Below are 13582 nucleotides of genomic sequence, written 5' to 3' on the forward strand. Positions count from 1 at the left end.
TATTTAATGCCCCCTGTAAAGCACTTTGAATGGCCTCGAGTCTGAATTGTGCTATATAAATAAACTTGCCTTGCCTTGTCTATATCTTAATTGCAAGTTCTCTTTTTTACTTCCCCACTTAAACGTTGAATTAACTTCTCACAAGCCTTTTTTGCTGGTGGCCTAAATTCCACTCTTCTGAAGCTGCATTTTCTTCCTCTTTCTTTCTCCCTCTCTCTCTCTCTCTCCCCCTTCCTCCCTCCCTCCTTTTCTCCTCTCCTCTGTGCAGTTGATCCGAAGGAGGAAATCCACATAATTGCCCCCAAAACACTAAACTAATCCTTCAGTTCCGCCAAAATACGGGGATATAACAGACAAGGAGCTCACTGCAAATCCACACTGTGTAACGGATTACAGGGCCATGCAGGAACCAGGTGAAGAAATGACTGTGTAAAACGCACTCACACATTTCATTTATACAATTTAAGCAATATTGAGTTTAAGCAATTTTGAGCTTATTATGACTATAATTGGCGGCTAATGTTGTTGCCCAAGAGAGTACAGACGTGTCATGACTCTCTGGAACCATTCCCAGACGGTTTGAAAGTGACGATGTGAAAGAGTGTGCAGTGTTACAAACTGTAGTGTAAACAGGTTGAGCTGTACTGTAGTGCATGTGTGCATAAATACATAATGAGAACAGGTTGTAGACAAGTATGCACATATAAATATGTGTATATAACAGTTGTAAGTGAACTAAAATAAAGCAGGTAGAGCCAGTGAAGTAGGCTATGAACACTAATAATTATACTGTAGGAGGCCTACTGGTTTGGCAGTGGCATTTGTTATAGTATATAGTGTAAAAGTGACATCATTGTAAATTGTGAGTAGGGCAAAACAAGCGATGTGAAGATGTCAATTTGGGCATTGGGAATACATACCCTTGAGCAAACATGCACAAGTACACACACACACACACACACACACACGTACACACACACAAACCCCTTCAAACTGTTTTGCATCGAATTGGATTTACGAACAATTGAGACAGATATTCAGTCTTACCTGTGTCCGTTAAGTGAGGCATGGTGCAGAGGTGTGTATCCTGAGCTGTCCGTGCAGTTGACATTCAGGCCTTTCCACATGCTGGAGAGAGAGAGAAAGAAAGAGAGAGAGATGCATCAGAATTAAATGGTAAATGGACTCCACTTATATAGCGCTTTTCCGTGTTTTTTCACAGACCCAAAGCGCTTTACATTGTTTTGTACACATTCACCCAATCACACACGCATTCATACACCGATAGCAGCAGCTACTACGCAGGGTGCAAGCTAACTACCGGGAGCAATTTAGGGTTCAGTGTCTTGCCCAGGGACACTTCAACATGTGGGAGGGAGACAGGGGATCGAACCACCGACCCCGCAAACCAGTGGACGACCGCCCTACACACTTTATTACAGCCGCCCTTATGAATATTTGATATGAGTATTTGCTTATGTAATTTCCCTTCCATATATTTATGAAATGTGATTTATGAGACCGTTGAGTGATATTTGCTAAGTGTTAGCCTACATTGCTATACTTACCTACTGAGAAACAGATCAATGCCTGCTGGGAGCTCATTGATTTATTTATCGCGGTGTTTCTTGTTGTGGCAAGAAATAAAATAAGGTTTATTTGGAGCTCTGTCAAGAAAATAAGAAATATTGAGGAGGCCTGAATTGCTTTCTCCTTTAAAGAGTTGTTTTTCTTGTTTGTTTGGGTGTTTGGCTCCCGAGGCGAGAAGTATAATTTATCATTTTTGGGGGTGAGGGCCAAAACACTTTTAGTCCTATTTCATCATATTGGCAAATAAAAGAAATAGTGAGGGAGGGAGGTCGAAATGTGGCACTTGCAAAAAAGGCTGAGCAGGCGAATAAAGCCACAAAAAGCAGACTCTTAAAAGGATAGCCAGTCACACACATCTACACACACACACACACACACACACACACACACACACACACACACACACACACACACACACACACACACACACACACACACACACACACACACACACACACACACACACACACACACACACACACACACACACACACACACACACACACACACACACACACACACACACACACACACACACAAATAGAGCCCAGGGTTTTCCCACAGCTATAATTATATGACCTTTCTTTTTTCACATGAACTACTCGGAGCGCGTCAGAGAGAAGCACTAATTAGTTGGATTCCAGCTTGAGCAGGTCTGGGCTGAAAGAGCTGGATCAAGCTACAATCTACAAAACAACCGTATTAACCTTCTTCTAGAGTCTCAAAATGTAACATCTGTGTTTCAGTGTGTCTATAACTGACACAACAAGTAGGACTGAGGAGGCCTTATTGATTTGTATGGTGATATTTTTTTTTTCCAAGACTCATATAGCTTTTTTGAATGTAATGCTCAACTAAATCATGACTTAAATCAAGGCAGGTCCAGAATGTAAGTAGTCCTACATTTTAAACGGGGCCCTAAAGTATATTTCTCCCTCCTTGTTGTCTCCCTCTCCTCTCACTCTCTGGCATTCTGCTCTGTTTAACAAGCCGTCATCCTGCTGCCGGCTCTATAGGTCAGTGCTGAAAGGGTTCAGCAGAGAGGCACGGTCCACACACACACACACACACACACACACACACACACACACACACACACACACACACACACACACTCACAGTGTGTAGAGATCAGCTGATCCAATATAACTAAAGCTTGTGCTGTGTGGTCTCCTGCGCCCTCCGACCCCTTTGTGTTACAACCTGTATATGTGCTGTGCCTGTGTGCACGTGTTGTATCAGAGTGCAGATATCTACGTCCATGTCTTCAGTTTGTTTCTCTTGTTTTGTTGGTGTTAAAGGTGCACTACGTAACTTTGGGTGTTTTCTAAGGTATATTCCAGTCTAACGTTTGGTTCCAGGTTCCTCAAAATAATTCAGTTTTGATTAGTGATGATATTATTATTCAATACTAAGAATTACACGTAGAGAAAATATATTTTTAAACTAACTACTGGCTCTAAACAAACACCCCTCCCATGAAACTGCGCATTGCACCTTTAAACTAACTGGATGGAAACCCATATGCTCCAAACACACCCGTAGGCTGTTTTTTCTAGATCTGATAGCTGCTCGCTGTACAAACCCGACCTTGAACGTCACACACACACACACACACACACACACACACACACACACACACACACACACACACACACACACACACACACACACACACACACACACACACACACACACACACACACACACACACACACACACACACACACACACACACACACACACACACATTCACACATATACACCCACATGCACCGGGGCTGTTACCTTCAAACAACCAATTCTGTACAAGCAATTTAATTTTATAAAAAACAACTTTCTGTGTACAAAGAGTCTTTCATGATGTGAGCAGCGCTGTGCACAGAACACAAAACAATCCACACCCTCTCCCCCCACACACACACACACACGCCCTCAGAGGTAAACCTATTAATGTAACACACACAGCAGTCATATATCCAGAGTCCTATACATCCTTTATAAGAAGCCTGCACAAACAAATATATGTGGCCACTACACTGAGGGAATGTGTAAACCGTGTTTGCAGTGAGTGTACATGAACTGAGTGTATAGGTGTGATGGCCAGAACCAAACATGTTATGCATGAGCTTGAACACTTTGCAAGTATTTTGTGATTGGCTACTTCCAGCATATAGGGATCCAATGGCAACCAAAGGCAAGATTTAGCTACAATTTTGTATGCTAAGGTGCAGTAGGCTAAGCTACAGGCAGTTTACTTGCTTTCTTGCTAAGAGTTAGAGAAGAGGCGATTAGCTTAAAAGGTGCTCTGAGGAACTTTAAGTTTCATACATTTTTGTTCATTCTTGCAACCCCTTTGGACAAAAACGGTAGTGTTTTTTTACTACGCCAGCTGTTGTTACTGGGTGAGCGTACCCATGACAAAGGCGGCATTAAGAAAAATGGTTTAAAAAAAACGCATTATTTGCACTGATGGATTTGCACGTTTGCTGTCACATGTCATCTATGATCATCAGAGGAAAAATGAGACTGAAATATTTCAAATTTCCTCGTAGCACCTTTAACATAAAGACGGACAGAGAATCAACGGACACAGCGTTATCTTTTCAACATAAAATGTTTGTGGAACCACTTCCACTTTAAAAACCCAAAGAGATACTTAACAATGAGTCCATGTGGCAAACTGAAGGGAGCTTTGGCTAACCACTATTTTTCTTTTATATCGTGTCCTTCTACCGTTCATATTCACACACACAATAGTCCTTTGATATTCCCACAGAGATTAAATATTGCACTTATTATCACCGCTGTTCAGTGAACGCAGCTTCCAACAAAAGCACACAGAGAGGCCATTAATTTTTTTTACCACATCACAAAACTAGATAACAACCACTTTGATATAGGTTGAATCACTTCCTAGCCAAGCGAGACCTGATTTTTCCTTATCGTGGCTTCTCCCATTGTCTACTGTTCTTTCAGTAACCGCGCAGGAGCCAGCCAGTGGAAGTTTAAACAGAATTAGTGGTCTTCTTGAGATTAGATAATAGAGGAGAGAGGTGCTGCAGCAGGAATGCAGACTCTTGCTGGATTAGTCAAATATGCAGACGACGTCCTGAGTAATTAACCTCAGGAGCTGAGGCAAGGGAAAGCTCTGGTGGGAAAAAAACGCTGCCTTGGTCTGATTGTGATTGTGTGTGTGTGTGTGTGTGTGTGTGTGTGTGTGTGTGTGTGTGTGTGTGTGTGTGTGTGTGTGTGTGTGTGTGTGTGTGTGTGTGTGTGTGTGTGTGTGTGTGTGTGTGTGTGTGTGTGTGTGTGTGTGTGTGTGTGTGTGTGTGTGTGTCTATCTGTTTGTTCGTGTACTACTGCCGAACCATATATTTACATTAAAGTTTAATTGTATGCTGTTGGTCCACTGCCTCTTTCTTTCATAACTACTCTGAGTTATTTTGTTATTTTCTATTAATCATTTTAAAGGTGGAGTCAGCGATTCTAGAAAACGCTTGTTGACTACATTTTTAACACCTAGTCTCTCTCGTCTTCTCGTCTTCGGTCCCCGTCTCCCCATCTCCCAATGCTAAGAAACAAGACATTTTTTTTCATATTATTTTCAAGCACTTAAAGGTAAAGAGGTCAACCATGATCAGAGGCCTCCCAGCAAGCAGTGCATGTCTGTCCTCTGTGTGAACCCTTCTTCAGTTACAGCGTGAAGGATTCTCCTCACAGTTATATCCCTTTAGTTGAGGACAGCCCATCAAGGACTGCACTGACAACATATATTATTGGGGGGAAAAACTAAAAAGTAGAGCCTGTTTTAGAGAATTCGTATGACATAAGTCTTCATGAAGTCGTTTAAACGTTATAATCCTACAAAAAATCATGTATATATAGTATAGTGTAGGATATGAATAATTTCTTAACACTGCATGTCGATTGGGAAAGTGCTTTCTCCAAATCTATAAATCGAAAATGTATTCAGCTTTTTTCGCTGAAGCTTAACATATTGAAGTAGTGCAAGAGTGCTATAATTCATGCTACTATTGGCAAAAACACTACCTTGAGCAATTTAATTTTTTTTGTTGCTCATCAAACAAGGGTAGAAATTACACCTTTTTATCAGTCGTTGTGAAAAAAGTAGAAAAAAATGTAGTAAAGAAATTCTCATTTTGGATGCAGACTTCTTATTAGGCGTGTCAGAATGAAAGAGAAAAAAAAACATAATTTTCTGGTTCTTGCCATGGATGTTAAAGCTGGCGTCGGGTAGCAGCAAGAAGTTCAAACGATGCAGTTGAAAAACTACATCAAAGCAAAGCATTGTCTTCAAAGGCGGAAATGGAGTTGGACGGAGTTGGCAAAACCTTTGTAGTCCTAGGGCAGGGCTATTCAATAGGCGGCCCGCGAATGAATATTTACTGGCCCCCGCCTTGACTACCGACCGACCCACAACGGTGCACAATTAATGTCCTAGCACGCGCAATGTGTGCTTTTGCATGGTCATAACTGCGCGAAAGGCCGCGATCTGCAGTAAATAAATGTGCACATGTGTTTCCAAACGTTTCTCTATCAGCTGCTCTGTGTATGCAGCTTTGCGCGTGCGATACCCATGGACATATAAAGAAATGGACACCGTATTGAAAAATGGCGCCCATTCATTCCTATGAAAGCTGCTCAGGCGCAGAGAAGCAACAAGGAAGCTGCCATATTGCTTTCATGTAAGCCCTGGCACGCCCAAGTGTATGACGTGCCGCTCCCTCCTCCTCCCTCGAAAACAAACTGAAAGCCGTTAAAAGCCGTTGGGCTAATAAAACGCTTTATGTGGCGTTTTGAAATGAAAAAACTTCAGTTTTAATAGTATATGGTCTCAAGATAAGTTTGAGCCTATGATTGATATCCAGAAAATTTTTGCGGCGACACAATCTTGTTCGCCGCTTGTATTGGTGTGGATGGGGAAATCTGCCTTAGGGCTACCATGAAAATAAGCTCCCATTCACAGCATGCAGTACCAATGGGTTGGCCACTAGTCCATGCTGGCTGCTCGGAGAAGGCAGCATCCTGGGGGCCTGGCGATACCGCAGTGTAAGTGTATGGTCCATTATTTGTATTTAGTGTGTCTGCATAATATTGCACCAGTAGAACTTTGCTTTGTACTGTCTGCATGTTTGCACAAAAGTTGTACCTTCACATAGCAAACAAAATTGCACAACTGTAAAGTCAGTGTCTGTAGTTTTTTTGTATTCAAATAAGCAGTTGTTTATTTCTGTACTGTGCATTGGCATCTTTGAGCAAAATACAGCCAAAATGTTCGGCGCGGCGCGCTGCGCCGAACATTGACCCTGGACAGTGACCCCTTGACAAACACATTTGTAGCAGAGTAGCCTATTTATTTCTATGTTTTTTGATAAGCTGTTGCACTCTTAGTAAACCTAGGCCTACCTGTATTTTGATAAGCTGTTGCACTTAGAGTACATTTATTTCTATGTTTTTTGATAAGCTGTTGAAGAGTTAACCTATTGTGTTTTCCTGAACTGATAAGATTGTTAAACACTTAAACAACAGGCAGCCTATGTTAATCAAATAGGGATTTTTTTTGATAAGCTGGTGAACTCTATTTGATCAAATAAAGACAATATATGCACTCCTATGTCGTTGTAGTGTTTTACAGTATATGTAGCTATTGATGTGATGCTCATCAATTTTAGGCATTTTTTTCTGGCCCCTCATTTTGGATCATTTCCACCAACCGGCCCCCATTCAAAACTAATTGAATAGCCCTGTTCTGGGGTCTTTTTGGAGGGATTTGCTTTTTTGTGGGAAAGGACAATTAAAGGTGCAGTGTGTAGAATGTATTGGAATTTTTCAGAACAGACTTGGTAGAAATGGAATGTAATATTCATAAGTGTGTTTTAAATAATGTATAATCGAAAATAAAAGCTGTTTTTTCTTTTATTTCCTTAGAATGAGCCTTTTATATCTACATATGAGCGGGCAGTGGTGCATGATGCCATCTTCAGTAACTAGCTTCTTGTCCTTGAAGGCCACCGTAGCTCCTGTTATTATTCGAAAGCGATGCGGTTACCCAGGGAACGTTACATTTTAGAACTTTCACCACAAAGATGCTACTAAATATTCAGATATATTACACACTGCACCTTTAAGTCGACTGAATCCGAGAGCCTGTGAACTTCATGCAACCTTATGAAATGAGAGTAAAAATACTTTTTAACAGAAAAGGGACGAATCAACAAACAGCAATAACTTAACGGGAAATCAAAACGGGAGCCGATGTGAGATGAAGGGTTGTTCGCCATCAGAGCAGATAAAGCAGACAGGAAGTGGAACCCGCCTCATATCCTGTTTAGAGGAAGGGGCTGAAGAGATACCTGCTGATTACAAGCAGTGTTGCAAGAGTACGCTTACAGATAACACCTATAGGATGACACACACGCACACACACACACACACACACACACACACACGTACCTCTTTCTTTTTTCCTCTGATGTTGGAACCTTGACTCACAGAGAGACCCATCCCCCATAGGGAAGGAATCTTCTGCTTTACACTCTAATGTCTTGAGCAGGTGTGCTGGTATGGATAAGGTTCTTGGAATTGTGTGTGTGTGTGTGTGTGTGTGTGTGTGTGTGTGTGTGTGTGTGTGTGTGTGTGTGTGTGTGTGTGTGTGTGTGTGTGTGTGTGTGTGTGTGTGTGTGTGTGTGTGTGTGAACTGCTCAACTACGAAGAGATTTATTGTGCAATGTGTGTGAGCGAAGCTAGAAGCAGCCTCTCTCTCTCTTTCTTTATCTCTCTCTCTAAATAAGAATAACATTTCAAATAGATGTTTTGAATGTGTATTATTAGTAAAAAAAAACAATATGTTTATATCAAAATAAACTCAGTTATTCTATTTCAATACTTACAGAAGATATGAATATGTATATGTATCAATGAACTACTGATCCTTGTTCTATTTGCAACACAAATAACTCACTGTGAGACTGAAAACACAACGACGGGCTCAGCTACCTCTGTCTGTGATCGTGCCCTACTTCATCAGCGTCTGGCAATCCTTAATTTGTTCTCGTTAAATTGGCTCATATGTTTTTGCATATCTAGCAAAACAGCAGCTCCACGCTACAAACTACTCCTCATTAGCAATTTTGTTAATTTAGGAATTCACTGTGGAATCCCCGCAAGCTCGAGGACTCCATCCAACAAGCAAAGTAAGGTCTTTTTACTGCCAAAGAACTAACGGCTAAAAATACATCTCCCAAGTGGGCATTTATTCCAGTTAGCTCTAAAAAATACAACTTTTGGGTTGAAAGACTGTATCTTAGTACCTTTTTGACCATTTTATAAAAAACTTTTTTTTTTACATTTTATAAAGCAAGGTGAAATCTACTGGCTACATTCTTTCATTACATTTTCAAACATGTCTTAACAGAAAAAAAATGCAAAAACTATCAAAATAACTGTCTTAAAAACCCTATTGAATATGCCAGAATAGTTAGCTTAGAAAGCTAGACCTTTAAAATATATTCTTATACAAGAAACACAGAAAGTGTGGAGAGAAAAATACAGGATCCTTAAATATGCAGAGTGGCTGCTCACTGTATAAATGTATAAATGCATAAAATGTACATATGCATAGAGTATATGAATGAGTGTAATGAATATGCTGTGAGGTCAGTCTGTCAGGGGAGCAAACATCAACTGACATGACGAGCGGGTCAAGAGGCCACAGCGCACTTCACAGGAAGTCATTTATCTTTGGGTCAAAGTGACCACTGGTGCACCACAGAACACAGACTGGGGCAACTACACACACACACACACACACACACACACACACACACACACACACACACACACACACACACACACACACACACACACACACACACACACACACACACACACACACACACACACACACACACACACACACACACACACACGTTGACTGACCTCTGACAATCAATAGTAATCATTAGCTGCACTGGTCCCCTCTGGGATTTAGTAAATCTATTGATGATGTTTGAACATTGATCTTTGCTTGTCCCGAGGGTTTAGTTACTGTTACTGTGGGTCACTGGGTTAAAAATATGTTTTAAATCAGATAATGCATTTTCACTGTTTATATACAGTATGTTTCCATTCTGATTTGGCATTTTCAAAAAGTCGTTTTATGTAGATTTTGGGGCCGTTGTTATCACACTATTACACACACCCTGAGCTTTAACTTATAAGGGATACAGTTACTAATGTAAATGATACAATGTGCTTTTTCATCAAATATATTTTTTTTTAAATGTAACCGCCAACCACACTATAATAATAATAATTGAAATGTCCGCTCGCTATGGGAGAAACACAGTAATTCAGTAAAGACAATTGTTAACAAACAGCAGGTCAAAAAAGAGCAAAGAAAACAACGTTAAATAGATGTCGGTGGAGGGTTATTAGTCCCCACTAGCTTACACACACACACACACACACACACCCACACACAGCTTCATCAGTCTTAAACAATCCAGCAGTGTGTTTCTCAGCCCCACCGCCTTAAATAGAGATGGAAACATCCCTACGCTGTCCTAAGCAACCCTGTCTCATCAAATTACGTTCCCAGAGGACTATTCGGCATTCTCAATTACGTTTGACCATTTACGTATTTTGTCCATGATTACGTTTTTATGAACATATTCGGCATTCTCAATTACGTTTGACTGAAAAACGTATTTTGTCCGAAATTACGTTTTTATGAACATATCGCAAACAAGTTCGTTCTCAGCCTAGAGCTGTTCAGGATGCTCAATTACGTTTGGCTACAAAACGTATTGATTACGTTTTAATAAACATATCGCATACATTCGTTCTCAGCCTATTTTTTGCCATTTATTTACCTCTAGGATTATGTTTGGTTGAAGTGTGCATTGTCTGGGCGGCTGCCTGAACTACAGCGCTGCAGGAAATTAATATGTTCCATTGATATGTTCACATGTTTCTTCATTCATTCATTCAAACAAACTGGTGAAGGCAATTGACGTTCCGACATGGCCACGCCCCCTTTGGGTGGAAAACAAAGCGATTTTGACTATAATGCAAAAAATTGCGGTCCAAAACAGCACAAAAAGAAAACGATCAGAGGTAAATAAGTTACAATTTGACCGACAGACACAATGTTAAGATCCTTTACAACTTCTCTGCCAGCTAGATAACGTTAAACTAGACTACGGAACTACACAGGGCTGCAGGGAAAATAGGGTGACGTCAGACGCACGCCCCTCTACAAACCAATCAGTATCGAGGAATGCTAAACGAGCCTATCGGCAGCCCTGAGCTAAAAAGATTTCTAGCGAGACCTATGTACTTTATTTTCATAATCTTGATATTGCGAATTCATATGATCTGTCTGAAGTCTGATAGGCTAATTCTCAAGAAATGTTCGGTACACAAATAGGCTACGTGCCAAGCTGTTGATCAACTGGACACAATCAAAGATAGCACACACACACACAGCTGACAAGAGCGCTCCCTCCCTCCCTCCACCCTCCGCCGAGTTTTTTTTCCCAGAGCAAATTTTTGAAGTCAAGGGTTATCATGGTGACACAAATACGTCACACTTCAGCTAGTAAGTGCATAAACATATGTTTTGAAAACATATCTAGCGAGAAATACATCAGAATATCATTATATTCGGTAATTGGGAGTATCTGATCTCTATTTGGTTAGTTTGCCGACGTATTTACCACCGTTGCTATGTAATCCTACATTTCCCATCATCCTTTTTAGGGCTGGGTGGACCCGTTGGACTCCTATCAGAGTGTCTGCCGATTCAGGGCGCATTCCATTTACAATTCAGGGCCTCCGCCGTAAAACCACAAGTCAGACATGTTCACACGGCTGACACTTCCGTTCTGCCCCATCATAATAAAAAAAAACTTAACAGGAAGTAGGTTACATTATTCCCCTCCTCCGAAACGTCCCCGTTTCCACACAGAAACATCATAAGGGCCCTTAGGAATAATGGAACCACTTACAGAAACATGCTGCACTACCAAAAAATTAATAAAATAACTTGAATTGAACACATTCTTTATAGGCCTACCCTAAACCTTAAAGCATGTAGGCTCATTGTAGCCTACCCACTATTCTAGGGAAACTATTTCTGTAAGAAAAATGTGTTTTATAGCCTTTGTGGTTGTATAATTTAAAGTTTCTGATCAAATATGTGGCGGATTATACATGAAATTATAAAACAATTAAATGTACAGTTTAAAATGTCATTGAATAGGCTTCTTGAACTTACTAAAGCAGTACTCTACAATGCGTGTGTGTGTGTGTGTGTGTGTGTGTGTGTGTGTGTGTGTGTGTGTGTGTGTGTGCGTGCGTGCGTGTGTCACATCTTGTAGCCTACCCTGACAGGGATTTGGTTGTTTTCTTTTAGTTAATGATATCAAATGTTGCTATAAATTGTGCATAGCCTACACATAATATAAAACTAGGTGCATATTGAATGTGAATCCTGCAACTGAAAGTATTTGGAAGGAGTAGGCCAGTTACTCAAATGGGAGTAGTTTAAAGATTGCTTTATTCATGATTTTGACCTTAAAAAGGTAGAATTTTAGGCAGTCTTATGAACAGTGCTTAATCAGTGTTTGCGGTGTGGTGTGGCAGTGTTTATTATTTTCTGCATATGCAGTTGACTCAGTATATTGTCCCCTGTCTTAATGGTAAGTGGTCTTGACGGCGGTTTGTCCACCACACACTTGGCATGATATACAGGTGAAATTTGAATATCGTGCAAAAGTTCATTTATTTCAGTAATTCAACTTTATAGGTGAAAATAATATCTTATACAGACTCATTACATACAAAGTGAGATATGTGAAGCCTTTATTTTTTATAATTGTGATTATTATGGCTTACAGTTTATAAAAACCCCAAATTCAAAATCTCAGAAAATTAGAATATTACATAAAATCAATAAAAAAAGGATTTTAAATACAGCAATGTCGGCCCTCTAGAAAGTATAATCATGCATATGTACTAAGTACTTGGTTTGGGCCCCTTTTGCATGAATTATTGCCTAAATGCGGCGTGGCATGGATGCTATCAGCCTGTGGCACTGCTGAGGTGTTATGGAAGCCCAGGTTGCTTTGATGTGGCCTTCAGCTCGTCTGTATTGTTGGGTCTGGTGTGTATCATCTTCCTCTTGACAATAGTCCATAGTTTCTGAGTTCAGGTCAGGAGAGTTGTCTGGCCATTCATGCAGAGTAGCATGGTCAGTCAACCAGTTACCAGTGGTTTATGGTACCATGGGCAGGTGCCAAGTCTAGCTGGAAATGGAAATTGTCATCTCCATAAAGCTTGTCAACAGACAGAAGCATGAAGTGCTCCAAAATCTTCCGGTAGACGGCAGTGGTGACTTTGGACTTGATAACACAGTGGACCAACAGCAGCAGATGACATGATACCTCAAATCATCACTGATCCAAATTAAATGTTGCGTTTCATTTGGAAATCAAGGTTCCACAGTCTAGAGGAAGAGTGGAGGGGCACAAAATCCAAGGGGCTTGAAGACCACTGTCAAGTTTCAACAGTCAGTGATGATTTGAGGCACCATGTCATCTGATGGTGTTGGTCCACTGTGTTATCAAGTCCAAAGTCACCACAGCTGTCTACCAGGAGATTTTAGAGCACTTCATGCTTCTGTCTGTTGACAAGCTTTATGGAGATGCTGAATTACTTTTTCCAGCAAGACTTGACACCTGTCCACAGTGCCAAAACCACACGTAACTGGTTGACTGACCATGGTATTACTGTGTTGATTGGCCAGACAACTCTCCTGACCTGAACCCAATAGAGAAACTATGGACTATTGTCAAGAGGAAGATGATACACACCAGACCCAACAATACAGAGGAGCTGAAGGCCACTATCAAAGCAACCTGGGCTTCCATAACACCTCAGCAGTGCCACAGACAGATAGCATCCT

At 40.8% G+C, this 13582-nt stretch overlaps 1 protein-coding gene across 1 annotated transcript in view; it reads right to left on the minus strand.

The window, feature by feature from the left end:
- The window catches only part of anks1b (ankyrin repeat and sterile alpha motif domain containing 1B), a 206563-nt gene that overhangs the window by 149342 nt on the left and 43639 nt on the right, over positions 1-13582 (minus strand). Inside the window, exon 2 of the mRNA XM_080050738.1 lies at positions 1048-1128. Within this exon, the coding sequence (XP_079906864.1) occupies positions 1048-1128 (81 nt within the window). The remainder of the gene's footprint in view (positions 1-1047; positions 1129-13582) is intronic.

This window comes from Ammodytes marinus (assembly GCF_949987685.1).
Source record: "Ammodytes marinus genome assembly, chromosome: 22".
In the NCBI taxonomy this organism is placed as follows: domain Eukaryota; kingdom Metazoa; phylum Chordata; class Actinopteri; order Uranoscopiformes; family Ammodytidae; genus Ammodytes; species Ammodytes marinus.